The following is an 18,647-nucleotide window of genomic DNA, read 5'->3' on the forward strand; positions in this document are numbered from 1 at the left end:
TAACAGTATTAGGGTAAATACCAGTATTAGGTATTAACAGTATTAGGGTAAATAACAGTATTAGGTATTAACAGTATTAGTTATTAACAGTATTAGGTATTAACAGTATTAGGGTAAATACCAGTATTGGGGTAAATAACAGTATTAGGGTAAATAACAGTATTAGGTATTAACAGTATTAGGGTAAATACCAGTATTAGGGTAAATAACAGTATTAGGTATGAACAGTATTAGGGTAAATAACAGTATTAGGTATTAACAGTATTAGGTATTAACAGTATTAGGGTAAATAACAGTATTAGGTATTAACAGTATTAGGGTAAATAACAGTATTAGGTATGAACAGTATTAGGGTAAATAACAGTATTAGGTATTAACAGTATTAGGGTAAATAACAGTATTAGGTATAATATATGATTTATTATGACAGATTCTCTGGACTGTATGTACTTCACCATTAAATGTTTATTTCGATTTTCATTTTTCTTTCAGACATCAATGGCTGTTGATACAGTATGTTCAACCAATCAATTCACTCACTGTTGCTTTACAACATCATATTAGATTGAACATTCAGGATTTCATTTACAGGTCTTGGCTCAAAACTGATTACAAGAGAAGTAATTACTGTAAATGTCTTAAATATCATATTTCCAAATTCATACAACAATTCATACAACAAGTGATTCCGTACATATGTAGTGAGAAGCCATTCATTGGCATGGCATTACCATTAGGTCATTCAACAACCTTTAGCTACAAATTGAAATAGCAATTTTAACTTTCTGGAAGTGATACCCATTCACAAGCCAGGCACTAAACATTGACATAATAATATTGACACTTACTTCAATTGAGAGCTTGAAAGTACACGCTTTCTGTATGCTAAACCTATAAATGAGTGCATTAGTGTTAGGTAGGTATCCCCCGTGACAGAAGAGACCTTTTCCAAGATTCCATGGAACCATAGAGGGTGTTCCAGGTATGGAATGTTCCACTGTTAAGGGGTCCTCTTCTGAGAACACTGGGATGACAGGTTTATCCCATCACACCAGTTGCCCCCTCGCTTGACTGATCCTGTTGTTGGCTGCACTTCCACGTGACTACTGTGTATGTGACTATTGTGTGTGTGTGTGTGTGTGTCTGTGTGTATGTATATCTATCTTTGTAGCCTAAATACACCCCCACATGCTAAGAGAGAGTGAGACTAGTATTCCATGCTGTTATCTCACATTTCATCTTTCACAGTGTGTCCAGCGGAGAGCTCAGCTCATAGTCAGAGGTGACCTCTGCAAAAGGTATTGTTCTCTCCCAACGCCATGGGCCTGCGCTCTGTGGGTTGCTTTGACTTCTGTCAGACAGACAGATGGGGCAGGGACTGGAACAGGGATAGACAGACCTGTTGGACACTGTCCACCTATCGATAGAGGGTTATGTCGTACACAGGACTTTCCAATCTTTAGGGGTTTTACAAAGGGCAAACTGTTCATGTCGTTCACCTAAAAGTCACCTCTGGAGTCTGATAGGCTGATAGGTCAGAGTTCAGGTAGGCCTCATTGTGATGGGTCCCGTTAAAACCAGCTCATATCAAGGATGCAATGGACAACAGCAAAATAGAGTCAACATGAGGAAACTGTAGCAATAAATATGTCTTGAGGAGAGGGGTGTAAAGTAGTCTGTGTTCACCACTGGGATATCTTCTGCAGTCCATTCCCCTGAAAACAGAAAAAGATAGAGAGATATTGTTAAAAAAACGATATAGACCTAATGTCATATAAATAGGCATAGTGTAATGACAGTGCTAACGCAATATGTGTGTGGGTTAAAAACTGAACTGAAAGAAGGTCAAAGGAAAGGCCGTCAACACCGGGAAAAAGTCAGAAACCCACAGGAAGAACGAAGTGAAAAGAGACGACTGATTCAAAGCAATTAAGAGAAACAGATGGGATGGACAAAAAACAACCACATATTTCCGAGGAATGTAGAGATAGAAACCGTCCAATAAGACAAGACGACAGTACAAGACCAGGAAGAAACTTAAGTGACAGGCTTGTCAAGGTGAAACGGAGACCGAGAAGGAATGCATTGTGATTGTGTGTGTTTACTGTATACAGTATCCACCTTTGTAGCCAAAATACCCCCCCCCCCCCCCCCCCCAATGCTAAGAGAGTGAGACGAGGACTGTATTTTGCACCATTCTCAGTGGAGAACGGACAGGGAGAGAGGTGAGGAGAATATGTCAGAGGACAGCGGGTACGAGTTCCGAATGGCACCCTATTCCCTATTTAGTGCACTACTTTTGTTCAGGGCTCTGGTCAGAAGTAGCACTACGAAGGGAATAGGGTGCCATTTTGGAACGCATCACAGGGTCTTTCTATCTCCACCTACACTGTGGCCCTGCTGGGTCTGCGTGTCTGCTGTCTTGTCGGTGCGACCCGAAAGGATACTGCCCCCGCTGTGGGCCACGGAGCTGTTGTTGGTGGAGGCTCGGGGGATGTGAGACATTTCCTGCTGCGACCAGAGATACACAAGGAACACAACATGCGCATCATGATCCATACGAAAGAGAACCGAATAATATTTAAACACAATGGATGTGAATAAAGATCCCTCTTTCTTTTAATGAAATAATCGAAAAACACAACAACCTGTGGCAGTGTGTGTGTGTCGCGCCCGTACATGTGTGTGTGTGTCACGCCCGTACATGTGTGTGTGTGTCACGCCCGTAAATGTGTGTGTGTGTGTCGCGCCCGTACATGTGTGTGTGTGTCACGCCCGTAAATGTGTGTGTGTGTGTCGCGCCCGTACATGTGTGTGTGTGTGTCGCGCCCGTACATGTGTGTGTGTGTGTCGCGCCCGTACATGTGTGTGTGTGTGTCGCGCCCGTACATGTGTGTGTGTGTCACGCCCGTAAATGTGTGTGTGTGTGTCACGCCCGTAAATGTGTGTGTGTGTCGCGCCCGTACATGTGTGTGTGTGTCACGCCCGTAAATGTGTGTGTGTGTGTCGCGCCCGTACATGTGTGTGTGTGTGCATGGACAAACAATTGATGGCCAGTACTCACATTCCCCATTCCCCTGCTGATGAGAGCCAGCTCAGTGGGCTGGTAGACAGAATGGTGGCTCTGACCACTATAGCCGCTGTATGGAGACACAACTTTGGGACCTGCGAGGGAAAACAACATTAGATCCCCATCACACACTGAGTGTCTTTCAATGACAAAGACTGACCCAGGTGAATCCAGGTGAAAGCAATGATCCCTTATTGAAGACACTTGTTAAATCCACTTCAAAATCAGTGTAGATGAAGGGGCGGAGACAGGTTGTAGAATGATTTTTAAGCCTTGAGACAATTGAGACATGGATTGTGTATATGTGTCTTTCAGAGGGTGAATGGACAAGACAAAATATTTAGGTGCCTTAGAACAGGGTATGGTTTTTCACACTCAACAGCTTCCCGTGTGTATCAACAATGGCCCACCACCCAAAGGACGTCCAGCCAACTGGACAAAACCGTGGGAAGCATTTGGGTCAACATGGGCCAGCATCCCTGTCAACATGGGCCAGCATCCCTGTCAACATGGGCCAGCATCCCTGTCAACATGGGCCAGCATCCCTGTCAACATGGGCCAGCATCCCTGTCAACATGGGCCAGCATCCCTGTGGAACGCTTTCGACAAGTGTAGAGTCCATGACCCGACGAACTGAGGCTGTTCTGAGGGCAAAAGGGGTTGCAACTCAATATTAGGAAGCTGTTCCTAATGTTTCGCACACTCAGTGTTTATGTCGGGACAATGGGATGCTTTCTTCATATCATCACGTTTTCAAATCCTAAATCTCAATCAAATCCACGTAGTCAAACATTCACGGGCGCATTCAAGCAGTATCCTCTGGGTATTCAGTGTTCCCAAGCAACCAGTCGTAGTAGCTTGTTCTATTCAACCACCATGACAAGATCATAAACAACAGACGCAGGCGATTTGTCTATTATCTCCACTGTGCAGTCAAATGTGCAGTCCTCTATAAAGGTAGGATGGATAATGCTTGGTTAATGTGAGAGGCATTTTTTGTTTTCCCCCCAGGTGGAATTGCCTGGTCCTCCCTCTGAAATATCTGCCTACCATGGCACTGTTGCCACACCTTGTTTGCTATTGAGACAGCGCGGTAACGCAAACACAAACAGTGATGTTGGGGCAAGCTGACGAGTGTGTGTTTGTGTGTGTATGTGTCAGTGTTTGTGTATGCATGGTATACTGGTTAGGTCACTGTTTTGTCCTGGACATCTAAATCCCATTGAGTCACCTGGTAGACCGGTGGGAATGGAATATATGTGTGGGAGAGAGAGAGGATTTGGTTGGTTAAATGTTTAAATAAGGTCCTCAGGATATACAAAGACAATGAAGGACTTTTTCTGGTTTCATAGCTCTCTGTCATCACGACAGATATCATCCTTCGTTTCTCAGTCTCTCCCAGAAAAGGTTGATTAGTTTTTAAAAACAAACATCATTTTCCTGTTAATATTTAATAATAGTTAAACATGAATATAAAATCGCCAAATATGGAAGGGTTATTTTTTGTCAAAACATTCTCTGTTCTCACTTCATTATTAGTTTGCTATGGCAACTGATGTGTCAGAGGACAGATAGCGGAGGGCTCATTATTAGTTTGCTATGGCAACTGATGTGTCAGAGGACAGATAGCGGAGGGCTCATTATTAGTTTGCTATGGCAACTGATGTGTCAGAGGACAGATAGCGGAGGGCTCATTATTAGTTTGCTATGGCAACTGATGTGTCAGAGGACAGATAGCGGAGGGCTCATTATTAGTTTGCTATGGCAACTGATGTGTCAGAGGACAGATAGCGGAGGGCTCATTATTAGTTTGCTATGGCAACTGATGTGTCAGAGGACAGATAGCGGAGGGCTCATTATTAGTTTGCTATGGCAACTGATGTGTCAGAGGACAGATAGCGGAGGGCTCATTATTAGTTTGCTATGGCAACTGATGTGTCAGAGGACAGATAGCGGAGGGCTCATTATTAGTTTGCTATGGCAACTGATGTGTCAGAGGACAGATAGCGGAGGGCTCATTATTAGTTTGCTATGGCAACTGATGTGTCAGAGGACAGATAGCGGAGGGCTCATTATTAGTTTGCTATGGCAACTGATGTGTCAGAGGACAGATAGCGGAGGGCTCATTATTAGTTTGCTATGGCAACTGATGTGTCAGAGGACAGATAGCGGAGGGCTCATTATTAGTTTGCTATGGCAACTGATGTGTCAGAGGACAGATAGCGGAGGGCTCATTATTAGTTTGCTATGGCAACTGATGTGTCAGAGGACAGATAGCGGAGGGCTCATTATTAGTTTGCTATGGCAACTGATGTGTCAGAGGACAGATAGCGGAGGGCTCATTATTAGTTTGCTATGGCAACTGATGTGTCAGAGGACAGATAGCGGAGGGCTCATTATATTTTGTTCCTTTTACTTGATCAAACATGATTCTCCACTCAGTATAAACTGGCTAAACACTGTATGTGTTCTGATACTGTATTGATATGTTCCCAGACCTTGGGCAACGTGCCGGAACATTGGTACATTGTGGGAGGCCAAATCAAATCAAATCTAACCTGTCTGTCTAGAGATGAGTCACCTGGTGCCAGCTGATCTCAACAGACCAAGACATACAGTAGGTTAACCTCAGTCAGGACAGAGCTGCTAACTCATGTGGCGCCATCCGCATTAACACGTGCTATTATACCTCCCTCCCACTCTGACCTAAACCATTGCCGGCATCCCAAATGGCCCCCTATACCCTATAAAGTGCACTACTTTTGAACGGTGCCTTTGGTCAAATGTAGTGCCCTATATAGGAAACAGGGTGACATTTGGTTGTGAAGAGGTGAGGCCAGGGCAAGCCGAGGGCAGGTGGAGCAGCATCAAAGAGATAGAGTGGGAGGGGAGGGGAGGGGAGGGGGGAGGGGAGGGGCGAGGAGAGGAGAGGGGAGGGGAGGGGAGGGGAGGGGAGGGGAGGGGAGGGGAGGGGAGGGGAGAGGCGAGGCGAGGCGAGGCGAGGCGAGGCGAGGCGAGGCGAGGCGAGGAGAGGAGAGGAGAGGAGAGGAGAGGAGAGGAGAGGAGAGGAGAGGAGAGGAGAGGAGAGGAGAGGAGAGGAGAGGAGAGGAGAGGAGAGGAGAGGAGAGGAGAGGAGAGGAGAGGAGAGGAGAGGAGAGGAGAGGAGAGGAGAGGAGAGGAGAGGAGAGGAGAGGAGAGGAGAGGAGACACAGTGTCCTGTCTGACTCTGCTGCAGCCTGCGAGATCAGATTCTGGTCGCCAATAGGATAAAAACCACATCAGCATATCAAATTCTTTAAGGTATGCAGATTGTACTGTATACTGGATGTGAAATTCAGTACTGTTTCAATGATATTCATTGAGCTTTTCTTGTCCATCTCGCAGTTTATTTTCAACTTACTGTTTTGGAAGATGTTTTATTTCAGACTCGGGGGTCATTGAAAAAAAAGTACATTGGAATATGAACAAATAAACTGTAGAGTGTGCAGATTGTTACATGTAGACAACAATGTTATTTCATTCACGTTCACCGCCTTATCTCAGCTCACTGGTCACGATGGCAACACCCATCCGTAGCACGCGCTCCAGCAGGTGTATCTCACTGATCATCCCTAAAGCCAACACCTCATTTGGCCGCCTTTCGTTCCAGTTCTCTGCTGCCTGTGACTGGAACGAATTGCAAAAATCGCTGAAGTTGGAGACTTTTATCTCCCTCACCAACTTCAAACATCAGCTATCTGAGCAGCTAACCGATCGCTGCAGCTGTACATAGTCTATTGGTAAATAGCCCACCCTTTTTCACCTACCTCATCCCCATACTGTTTTTATTTATTTACTTTTCTGCTCTTTTGCACACCAATATCTCTACCTGTACATGACCATCTGATCATTCATCACTCCAGTGTTAATCTGCAAAATTGTAATTATTCGCCTACCTCCTCATGCCTTTTGCACACAATGTATATAGACTCCCCCTTTGGTTTCTACTGTGTTATTGACTTGTTAATTGTTTACTCCATGTGTAACTCTTTGTTGTCTGCTCACACTGCTATGCTTTATCTTGGCCAGGTCGCAGTTGCAAATGAGAACTTGTTCTCAACTAGCCTACCTGGTTAAATAAAGGTGTTCTCAACTAGCCTACCTGGTTAAATAAAGGTGAAATAAATAAAAAAATAAAAAAAATAAAAAAAGTGTCTGACTATACGTACGAAAGCCCCATACCCTCCTGAACCTGCTGACAAGCCCCATACCCTCCTGAACCTGCTGACAAGCCCCATACCCTCCTGAACCTGCTGACAAGCCCCATACCCTCCTGAACCTGCTGACAAGCCCCACACCCTCCTGAACCTGCTGACAAGCCCCACACCCTCCTGAACCTGCTGACGAGCCCCACACCCTCCTGAACCTGCTGACAAGCCCCATACCCTCCTGAACCTGCTGACAAGCCCCATACCCTCCTGAACCTGCTGACAAGCCCCATACCTTCCTGAACCTGCTGACAAGCCCCATACCCTCCTGAACCTGCTGACAAGCCCCATACCCTCCTGAACCTGCTGACAAGCCCCATACCCTCCTGAACCTGCTGACAAGCCCCATACCCTCCTGAACCTGCTGACAAGCCCCATACCCTCCTGAACCTGCTGACAAGCCCCATACCCTCCTGAACCTGCTGACAAGCCCCATACCCTCCTGAACCTGCTGACAAGCCCCATACCCCCCTGAACCTGCTGACAAGCACCATACCTTCCTGAACCTGCTGACAAGCCCCATACCCTCCTGAACCTGCTGACAAGCCCCATACCCTCCTGAACCTGCTGACAAGCCCCATACCCTCCTGAACCTGCTGACAAGCCCCATACCCTCCTGAACCTGCTGACAAGCCCCATACCCTCCTGAACCTGCTGACAAGCCCCATACCCTCCTGAACCTGCTGACAAGCTCCATACCCTCCTGAACCTGCTGACAAGCCCCATACCCTCCTGAACCTGCTGACAAGCCCCATACCCTCCTGAACCTGCTGACAAGCCCCATACCCCCCTGAACCTGCTGACAAGCCCCACACCCTCCTGAACCTGCTGACAAGCCCCATACCCTCCTGAACCTGCTGACAAGCCCCATACCTTCCTGAACCTGCTGACAAGCCCCATACCCTCCTGAACCTGCTGACAAGCCCCATACCCTCCTGAACCTGCTGACAAGCCCCATACCCTCCTGAACCTGCTGACAAGCCCCATACCTTCCTGAACCTGCTGACAAGCCCCATACCCTCCTGAACCTGCTGACAAGCCCCATACCCTCCTGAACCTGCTGACAAGCCCCATACCTTCCTGAACCTGCTGACAAGCCCCATACCCTCCTGAACCTGCTGACAAGCTCCATACCCTCCTGAACCTGCTGACAAGCCCCATACCCTCCTGAACCTGCTGACAAGCCCCATACCCTCCTGAACCTGCTGACAAGCCCCATACCCCCCTGAACCTGCTGACAAGCCCCATACCTTCCTGAACCTGCTGACAAGCCCCATACCCTCCTGAACCTGCTGACAAGCCCCATACCCTCCTGAACCTGCTGACAAGCCCCATACCCTCCTGAACCTGCTGACAAGCCCCATACCCTCCTGAACCTGCTGACAAGCCCCATACCCTCCTGAACCTGCTGACAAGCTCCATACCCTCCTGAACCTGCTGACAAGCCCCATACCCTCCTGAACCTGCTGACAAGCCCCATACCCCCCTGAACCTGCTGACAAGCCCCATACCCCCCTGAACCTGCTGACAAGCCCCACACCCTCCTGAACCTGCTGAAAAGCCCCATACCCTCCTGAACCTGCTGACAAGCCCCATACCTTCCTGAACCTGCTGACAAGCCCCATACCCTCCTGAACCTGCTGACAAGCCCCATACCCTCCTGAACCTGCTGACAAGCCCCATACCTTCCTGAACCTGCTGACAAGCCCCATACCCTCCTGAACCTGCTGACAAGCTCCATACCCTCCTGAACCTGCTGACAAGCCCCATACCCTCCTGAACCTGCTGACAAGCCCCATACCCTCCTGAACCTGCTGACAAGCCCCATACCCCCCTGAACCTGCTGACAAGCCCCATACCTTCCTGAACCTGCTGACAAGCCCCATACCCTCCTGAACCTGCTGACAAGCCCCATACCCTCCTGAACCTGCTGACAAGCCCCATACCCTCCTGAACCTGCTGACAAGCCCCATACCCTCCTGAACCTGCTGACAAGCCCCATACCCTCCTGAACCTGCTGACAAGCCCCATACCCTCCTGAACCTGCTGACAAGCCCCATACCCCCCTGAACCTGCTGACAAGCCCCACACCCTCCTGAACCTGCTGACAAGCCCCATACCCTCCTGAACCTGCTGACAAGCCCCATACCCTCCTGAACCTGCTGACAAGCCCCATACCCTCCTGAACCTGCTGACAAGCCCCACACCCTCCTGAACCTGCTGACAAGCCCCATACCCTCCTGAACCTGCTGACAAGCCCCATACCCTCCTGAACCTGCTGACAAGCCCCATACCCTCCTGAACCTGCTGACAAGCCCCATACCCTCCTGAACCTGCTGACAAGCCCCACACCCTCCTGAACCTGCTGACAAGCCCCATACCCTCCTGAACCTGCTGACAAGCCCCATACCCTCCTGATGTATGTAATGTGCCAGATATATTAGATATATTAGATATATTAGACATATATATATGAGATATATTAGATATATTAGATATATTAGACATATATATATGAGATATATTAGATATATTAACTGTATGTAATGTGCTAGCAAGTGGAGAAAACATCCTGGTATCTAGTGAAGTGTACTTATTAGTGAAGCCAGGTCATTTATGTGGGTCACCAAGAGTGTGTGTGTGTGTGTGTGCTGTACAGTATATGTGTGTGTGTGTACACGTTACAGTGTGTGTGTGTGTACGGTACAGTATGTGTGTGTGTATGTGTACGGTACTGTGTGTGTGTGTGGCTACATACCGAAGTTGGGCTCATCCATAGAGAAAGCCTTGTTCTCCATAAACATGCTCTGGGCTCCTTGCTCCCTCAGGATATTCTCATAGCCCACACCTCTGCTCAGGTCCTCTCCGAACCCTGGCGCGCCCCCCTCCTCTTCCCCGGTCAGAGAGCATATCTCTGGGATGGTGTAGAGGATCAGGAACACCCAGGCGTTGCTGACCAGGGCGATGGCCAGGGTAGGGTCATCCCAGCTGGGTCTGCCGGTCCTCAGGTTCCCCCAGACGTACATGGTGATCCAGGCCACCCAGATGAACACAGAGAGGAGACCCGTGACGAGGATGAAGGCTCCCTCCTTGCGCCACTGTTTGTATTTCCCACACAGGGTGGGTATGGAAGCCACAATGACAGCTAGGAGAAGATTCAATACGTAGATCAGCGCCATGACAAAGTCCCGGTTGGCGATGTTACAAGGCACGTCTGTGGCTGTGCCAAGTGCTATCCCTGTAGCGTTGAGAGGATATCGAACCACAGTGATGATCAGCCACTCTGTGTTGATGACCACCTCCACCAGCCAGAGTCCCAGGGCTCCCAGACACAGCACCGAGGCCCGGGGCCCCCGATCTCCCCTGCGGGCCAGGAGGTTCAGCTTCACACACTGCATGAGAAGACACGCGAAGCACCCAGCGAACAGTACCCCAAAGAGGAAGCGCCGCGAAGCACAGGTGGCGAAGTCCTTCCCTACGATGAAGGAGAAGGTGAGGCAGAAGAGGCCCAGGGTACTGACCAGGAAGCAGGCATGGAGGCCCACGGAGCACATCCTATTCTTGTCTGTGATGAATGGCAGGCTGGCCAGGAGGACGATGAAGAGGACGATGGAGACCAGCACGCCAGCCGCCGCCAACGCTTCCAGCACGATGCCCCATACGGCACTGAGGTCACACAGGCTGTAGTACAGGGAGCCTACGTTGGAGCCACACCCACTTGGGGTCACACTGGCAGCCATCGAGACGGGGAAAGACCAGAGAGTGATGACGGTCGGGACTAGGAGATGAAGTCTCTGGAGTGTGTGGTCCATGTTGTTGGGCAGCACCTGTTGACACAGAGATAGAAGGAGAGACTCAGTAGGTTGGCATATGAGAAGGTTCTTAAGAGGGAGAAGAGAGAAACCAGGGTCGTTGTCATACATTAAAGAGTCACTCTTGAAACACCCAAGCAGGTAAACATGAGTCAAGAGCAAACAGAAAACATTATCCTGTAAAAATGGCTTAGATGTTAATTTTTACAACTTTTTTCTATGTAAAAATACCAGAGCCTATACCAGAGGTACCAGAGGTATTTCTGAAGCTGGCATTTATCCAAGCCCTTTTTGAGAATCATTGATAAGACTTTAAAAACAAATATAGAGTGAGTTCACCGTGTCAGCATGATAACACTTAGGAATGTCAGTTGAGACACTCTTTTACGGTCAGAGGATACAGTATAGTACAGCACACACACACACACACCATATAAATTCCCTCACAAGACACCACTCAGTGTACAACACATTTGGAACACCTTCTTAATATTCTTAATATTGAGTTTCAACCCCCCCCCCTTCCCTCAATTGATCAGGGCATGGACTCTAAGAGGTGTGGAAAGCGTTCCACAGGGATGTTGACTCACAGTTGTGTCAAGTTGGCTAAATGTCCTTTGGGTGGTGGACCACCTTCTTGATACACACGGGAAACTGTTGAGGGTGAAAAACCCAGCAACGTTGCAGTTCCTGACACACTCAAACCTGTGTGCCTGGCACCTACTGCCATACCCCGTTCAATGGCACATAAATATTTTGTCTTGCCCATTCACACGTACACAATCCATGGTTCAAAGCTTAATAAGGGAACACTAGTCACATTAATAATGTTTAAATAATGTCTACACACCACTTTACTCATCTCATATGAATATACTGTATTCTATTCTACTGTATTTCAGTCAATGCCACTCTGACATTGTTCGATCTAATAATTTATATATTTCTTAATTCCATTCTTTTATTTTTAGATGAATGTGTATTGTTGTGAATTGTTTTTATATTTGATGGGGACAGAGAGAAATGGCATGGCACAGCATTCAAATAAGTCTGGTCTACTGTAGGGATGCTTATTTTCAAAAAAGTTGGCGGTTGTTTAGATGAGTTTGACAAACTTTCACAAGGGCAAAGCTTTAAAAAGGCTCATCATCTCAAATTCAAGTTATAGTTGGAGCAATGCATGTACACTGAGTGTACAAAACATTAGGAACACCTGCTCTTTCCATGACATAGGCTGACCAGGTGAATCCAGGTGAAAGTTATGATCACCTATTTGATGACACTTGTTAAATACACTTCAATCAGTGTAGATGATCATGTAGAGGTTAAAGTGGCCAGTGATTCCAAGTCTATGTATATAGGGCAGCAGCCTCTAAGGTGCAGGGTTACGTAACCAAGTGGGAGCCGGCTCGTGATGGCTATTTAACAGTCGGATGGCCTTGAGATAGAAGCTGTTTTTCAGTCTCTCGGTCACAGCTTTGAGGCACCTTTACTGACCTCGCCTTCTGGATGATAGCGGGGTGAACAGGTCGTGGCTCGGGTGGTTGATGTCCTTGATGATCTTTTTGGCCTTCCTGTGACATTGGGTGCCATAGGTGTCCTGGAGGGCAGGTAGGGTGCCCACGGTGATGCGTTGGGCAGACCACACCACCCTCTGGAGAGCCCTGCAGTTGCGGGTGGTGCAGTTGCCGTATCAGGTGGTGATACAGCCCGACAGGATGCTCTCAATTGTGCATCTGTAAAAGTTTCTGAGGATTTTAGGGGCCAAGCCAAATTTCTTCAGCCTCCTGAGGTTGAAAAGGCGCTGTTGCATCTTCTTCACCTCACTGTGAGTGGTGATGAATCATTTCAGATCATCAGTGATGTGTACGCTGAGGAACTCGAAGCTTTCCACCTTCACTGCGGTCCCCTCGATGTGGATAGGGGTGTGCTCCCTCTGCTGTTTCCTGAAGTTCACGATCAGCTCCTTTGTTTTGTTGATGTTGAGAGAGAGAGGTTATTTTCCTGGAACCACTCTCCCAGGGCCTTCACCTCCTCCCTTGATGGTGTTGTTGTGGTGGCAAATGCTGTTCAGTTTCCTGCCATGAAGCCACTGCTCAGCCGTAAGAAAGACATCCTTCTTTCTGTATTTCCATGTGCCTTAATTCAATAACCCTCATGTAATACCATTTTCTTTGCAATTCTGCCAATAATGTAACTAAGTTTGTGTTGGGCACTAGGGAGTAAGTAGCAAAACAGGTAGTCAATTGTTTGTGGCGGGAGGAAGTATGGAGAGCCAATTGTTGAGATCTTATCACACATATAAACACGTATATAGACATACATACACATACACACACACACACACACAGACACACACACACACACACACACACACACACACACACACACACACACACACACACACACACACACACACACACACACACACACACACACACACACACACACACACACACACACACACACACACACACACACACACACACACACACACACACACACACACACAACACACACACACACACACACACACACACACACACACACACACACACACACACACACACACAGACACACACACACACACACACACACACACACACACACAGACACACACACACACACAGACACACACACACACAGACACACACACACACACACACACACACACACACACACACACACACACACACACACACACACACACACACACACACATACACATACATACACACACACACACACACACACACACACACACACACAGACACACACACACAATATATGTTATATATGTTAACCCAGGGGTTCTCAATATATGTTAACCCAGGGGTTCTCAATATATGTTAACCCAGGGGTTCTCAATATATGTTAACCCAGGGGTTCTCAATATATGTTAACCCAGGGGTTCTCAATATATGTTAACCCAGGGGTTCTCAATATATGTTAACCCAGGGGTTCTCAATGTGGGGATACCGTCTTCGTTCTCGATTCTGGGTAAAACGTATCTTATGTCTGTGTCCAGTTGCACCACCTGCAACTGGACACAGACATAAGATACGTTTTACAGTGAAAACCCAGAAAGATAGAACGGGAAGCTCTGACAAATCACTCCACAGAATATCACTCTTTCAAACCAATTAAACCAAAAGTAAAATACCCACAAAAAATGAAACTTAAGAATGTGAAGCATAGAAATAGTGCACATAGAACAGATTTACCGAATGACAGATTTATAACTCACATTTCTATGTGAATATGGTGGGGTCACCCCAAAAGTTACATATTGCAGTTTAAATTTATGTTTTATTAGATGTTTTTTCTCAATTTGGGGCGGCAGGGTAGCCTAGTGGTTAGAGCGTTGGACTAGTAACTGGAAGGTTGCAAGTTCAAACCCCCCAGCTGACAAGGTACAAATATGCCGTTCTGCCCCTGAACGGGCAGTTAACCCACTGTTCCTAGGCCGTCATTGAAAATAAGGATTTGTTCTTAGTTAAATAAATACAAAATAATAAATAATAAATCCCTTCCTGCATAAGGAACCAGCACTACAGAATCGGTAAATAGAATTGTATTTAATTTCTGGCAGACTATTCCGTTTTTTTTTGCAAGCTGATTCCTAGCAACGCTAGTGTGTAAATAGCGTTGCTAAAAACAGATAAGCGGATCCCCGAGGCTCAATTATAGGCTTTTAACCAACTATTAAATATTTATATTTTTGGGAACACTTTTCAAAAAGTCATAGTCTATGTATTTGGAGTGTCACTATTAGACCGTGCGTAGTCGCTGTACCCCCCACTACCTCTTTTCACTATGAAATGAATCTGTAGAGGACCTTACCTTCGGGTGTCTGATCAGTGTTTTGTTCTTGGTGGTCTTTGATAATGTCGCTATTCGTTCACCTGTTCTAAGCCACAACGATAGAAAACGCGCTCAACATCGTCTCCAGGTAGCCTATCCAGTGGGTTAAAAGGTAATAGCTCTTTTGAAAATGTCGTGTATATTCCGTGTCTAGTTGTTTTTAAATGAGCCCTAATGACACTGCACTCACTGCTTTTAGTAAAATGTTGAAATATTGAAATCAGGGCTGGATCTCACAAAACTAGGCGACTAGGTGCTGAAGTCCTGTGGCTGTGATGTGGACAGAGGAGCGATTGGTCCCTGGATAGCGACTGCCTCTCTCTCTCTCTCTCTCGCACACACACACACGCCTTCTCTCTCTCTCTCTCGCTCTCTCGCACACACACACACGCCTTCTCTCTCTCTCTTGCGCGCGCACACACACACTATTTTGATGAATAGCCTACTAACAGGGTAAGGTTGGAGAACAGTTAGTGTTACTCTAAATTGAATAATACAATTCACGTTTTGTCTTTTTAATTAAGCAGGGATGAAAGGTGTCTAGTTCGAATAATTAAATAGTTAATAGCACAGGAAGTAGCTCACAAGGTTTTGCGTGCCTTTAGTGCGCTCACTGTCCAAGCTGCTCCATTTGACCGAGGTGAGTCGAACATAATGTATCTTTGCCATTGGGTCATCAAGACTAGAAATAGACCATTGTACATAAAGTAGTCGATATATTCGTGCCTCTCCTCAGATCATGTATAGTCTATGATGAAATATATAGACACCCCCAATGTGTCAATAGCCTAGCTGTGCATCTGCACACACACTGTTAAGAGAGAAATCTGTATTTCATCAGAGGAGGAGGAATGAGGAGACACCTGGTGGCAGTGCAGCGCTTACCAGGCTACTAGTCCAACTGTTGATCACTTTGACATCAGAGACACCTGGTGGCAGTGTCCTCCATGTAGGCTACTAGTTAACATGTCACATGGGAGGCTACTAGTTAACATGTCACATGGGAGGCTACTAGTTAACATGTCACATGGGAGGCTACTAGTTAACATGTCACATGGGAGGCTACTAGTTAACATGTCACATGGGAGGCTACTAGTTAACATGTCACATGGAAGGCTACTAGTTAACGTGTTACACATGGAAGGCTACTAGTTAACATGTCACATGGAAGGCTACTAGTTAACATGTCACATGGAAGGCTACTAGTTAACATGTCACATGGAAGGCTACTAGTTAACATGTCACATGGAAGGCTACTAGTTAACATGTCACACATGGAAGGCTACTAGTTAACTTATCACACATGGAAAGCTATTGGCTTTTTTTCACCCATTGGCTTTTGATTGTGATAATACCATTAGTTTGGTCTCGCATCTAAACAGTCAAAACACCTCTCCCATCCTGATGTGTGAAAAACACGTTTTTAAAACATCTGTTGTCTGATATTCTGCCTTGTCTCCACGCTCTGTCCACCAGTTCACGGGCACAATGAAACACTAAAGGTGGCTGCTGAAAGACAAATAGAAGAATATGTTTGATTCTGGTGTGGTTGTTGTTGCTGTTGCCTTTGTGACAATGTACTTTCATCCAAAAATACATCACCTGGCAATACCTGAGGTCAGTTGTGGGGCAGTTAAGCCTACAGTAAGATTATGTATGTAACAAATGGTCAGGACTGGTGACAGACACCAATGGACATAGAGTTGTAGTCAACCTTTAGTAGTCAATTGAAATGCCATTTTTTTATTTCGGCTGGCTGGCGGCTCTGGCAACTCCAGGCTGGCTGACGGCCCTGGCGGCTCCCGGCTGGTTGACGGCTCTGGCGGCTCCAGGCTGGTTGACGGCTCTGGCGGCTCCCGGCTGGCTGGCGGCTCTGGCAGCTCCAGGCTGGCTGACGGCTCTGGCAGCTCCCGGCTGGCTGACGGCTCTTGCAGCTCCTGGCTGGCTGACGGCTCTGGCAGCTCTTGGCTGGCTGAAGGCTCTGGCAGCTCCTGGCTGGCTGGCGGCTCTGGCAGCTCCTGGCTGGCTGACGGCTCTGGCAGCTCCTGTCTGGTTGACGGCTCTGGCAGCTCCTGACTGGTTGACGGCTCTGGCGGCTCCTGGCTGGCTGACGGCTCTGGCAGCTCCTGGCTGGCTGACGGCTCTGGCGGCTCCTGGCTGGCTGACGGCTCTGGCGGCTCCTGGCTGGCTGACGGCTCTGGCGGCTCCTGGCTGGCTGATGGCTCTGGCGGCTCCTGGCTGGCTGACGGCTCTGGCAGGTCAGAGCAGAGGGGATGGCTCTAACCATTATCACACAGAGGGGATAGCTCTAACCATTAAAACAGAGGGGATGGCTCTAACCATTATCACACAGAGGGGATGGCTATAACCATTATCACACAGAGGGGATGGCTCTAACCATTAAAACAGAGGGGATGGCTCTAAACATTAAAACAGAGGGGATGGCTCTAACCATTATCACACAGAGGGGATGGCTCTAACCATTATCACACAGAGGGGACTCCTCTAATCATTATCACACAGAGGAGACTGCTCTAATCATTATCACACAGAGGGGATGGCTCTAACCATTATCACACACAGGGGATGGCTCTAACCATTATCACACAGAGGGGATGGCTCTAATCATCATCACACAGAGGGGATGGCTCTAATCATCATCACACAGAGGGGATGGCTCTAACCATTATCACACAGAGGGGATGGCTCTAACCATTATCACACAGAGGGGATGGCTCTAACCATTATCACACAGAGGGGATGGCTCTAACCATTATCACACAGAGGGGATAGCTCTAACCATTAAAACACAGAATATGTAAGAGCCTATTAGAGAGTGACTTGTCAATGGGTGGGGATGAGATGGTGGCACTTGGAGACATGAAAAATAATAAGGTAATTTCTAGGCTTCTCTAATGTTGGCATTGAACCATATACTGTAGGTATCACACAACTACATTCACGGTAGTTGACTGAACTGCCTAATATAGTACCATACCAAACATGTACTGTACACTCACGTCAGTTGACTGTCATGCTCAAAGAAGCTCACTGAGATTGGTATAAGGTTGGTTGGTCTTGTGCTCATGTATGAATACTGTAGATATTACACTTTGACTATGGGATATGTTGATTACTCATCCAACTGGTGATATACACACACAAGTTATTTACAAGTATTAATCAGCTAGAAATGATCTAGGTACATAGTGTAAAGATAAGTATTTAGGCTGCCATTTGAAAGACCAGATCAAACGATAGTGAAGGTATTTAGGTATAAGTATTTAGGTATTTAAGTATTTTATAGTATTCTTTTATAGTGGTCTTTATGGTAAATATTTATTTATTTTTAAATTTTACCTTTATTTAACCATGCAAGTCAGTTAAGAACATATTCTTATTTTCAATGACGGCCTGGGAACAATGGGTTAACTGCCTGTTCAGGGGCAGAACGACAGATTTGTACCTTGTCAGCTCAGGGGTTTGAACTCGCAACCTTCCGGTTACTAGTCCAATGCTCTAACCACTAGGCTATGCTGCCGCCCCATAGTAAGTCTTTTGTAGTGGTCTTTATAGTAAGTATTTTATAGTATTCTTTTATAGTGGTCTTTATGGTAAATATTTTATAGTAAGTCTTTTGTAGTGGTATTTTAT

General features: G+C 46.8%; 1 protein-coding gene across 2 annotated transcripts; it reads right to left on the reverse strand.

Moving 5' to 3' along the window:
* Positions 1-445: 445 nt before the first annotated feature.
* On the reverse strand, positions 446-15,326 carry LOC109870451 (G-protein coupled receptor family C group 5 member C-like). Of its 2 annotated transcripts, none has more exons than XM_031805070.1 (5): positions 14,973-15,326; positions 10,076-11,144; positions 3,065-3,165; positions 2,389-2,508; positions 446-1,715 (listed from the first exon to the last, which is right to left on the reverse strand). In XM_031805070.1, the coding sequence occupies exons 2-5, from the start codon at positions 11,127-11,129 to the stop codon at positions 1,683-1,685; spliced, it is 1,308 nt and encodes a 435-aa protein (XP_031660930.1). In that variant the 5' UTR covers positions 11,130-11,144; positions 14,973-15,326; the 3' UTR covers positions 446-1,682. The 2 variants fall into 2 exon arrangements, with proteins under 2 accessions (XP_031660930.1, XP_031660929.1); XM_031805069.1 differs by having other exon boundaries at positions 2,389-2,511.
* Between the last annotated feature and the right edge of the window lie 3,321 nt (positions 15,327-18,647).

The sequence above is a fragment of the Oncorhynchus kisutch genome, linkage group LG25, assembly GCF_002021735.2.
Source record: "Oncorhynchus kisutch isolate 150728-3 linkage group LG25, Okis_V2, whole genome shotgun sequence".
Taxonomy (NCBI): domain Eukaryota; kingdom Metazoa; phylum Chordata; class Actinopteri; order Salmoniformes; family Salmonidae; genus Oncorhynchus; species Oncorhynchus kisutch.

Bases quoted from the DNA above. Each gene is read 5' to 3' on its own strand.
- LOC109870451 (XM_031805069.1), bottom strand. From the start codon at position 11,129: ATGGACCACACACTCCAGAGACTTCATCTCCTAGTCCCGACCGTCATC. The intron at 3,166-10,075 runs GTATGTAGCCAC...TTTCCCTCGCAG, and splicing joins TATGGATGAGCCCAACTTCG to GTCCCAAAGTTGTGTCTCCA. The intron at 1,716-2,388 runs GTAGGTGGAGAT...TTCTGTTTTCAG, and splicing joins AGACCCAGCAGGGCCACAGT to GGGAATGGACTGCAGAAGAT.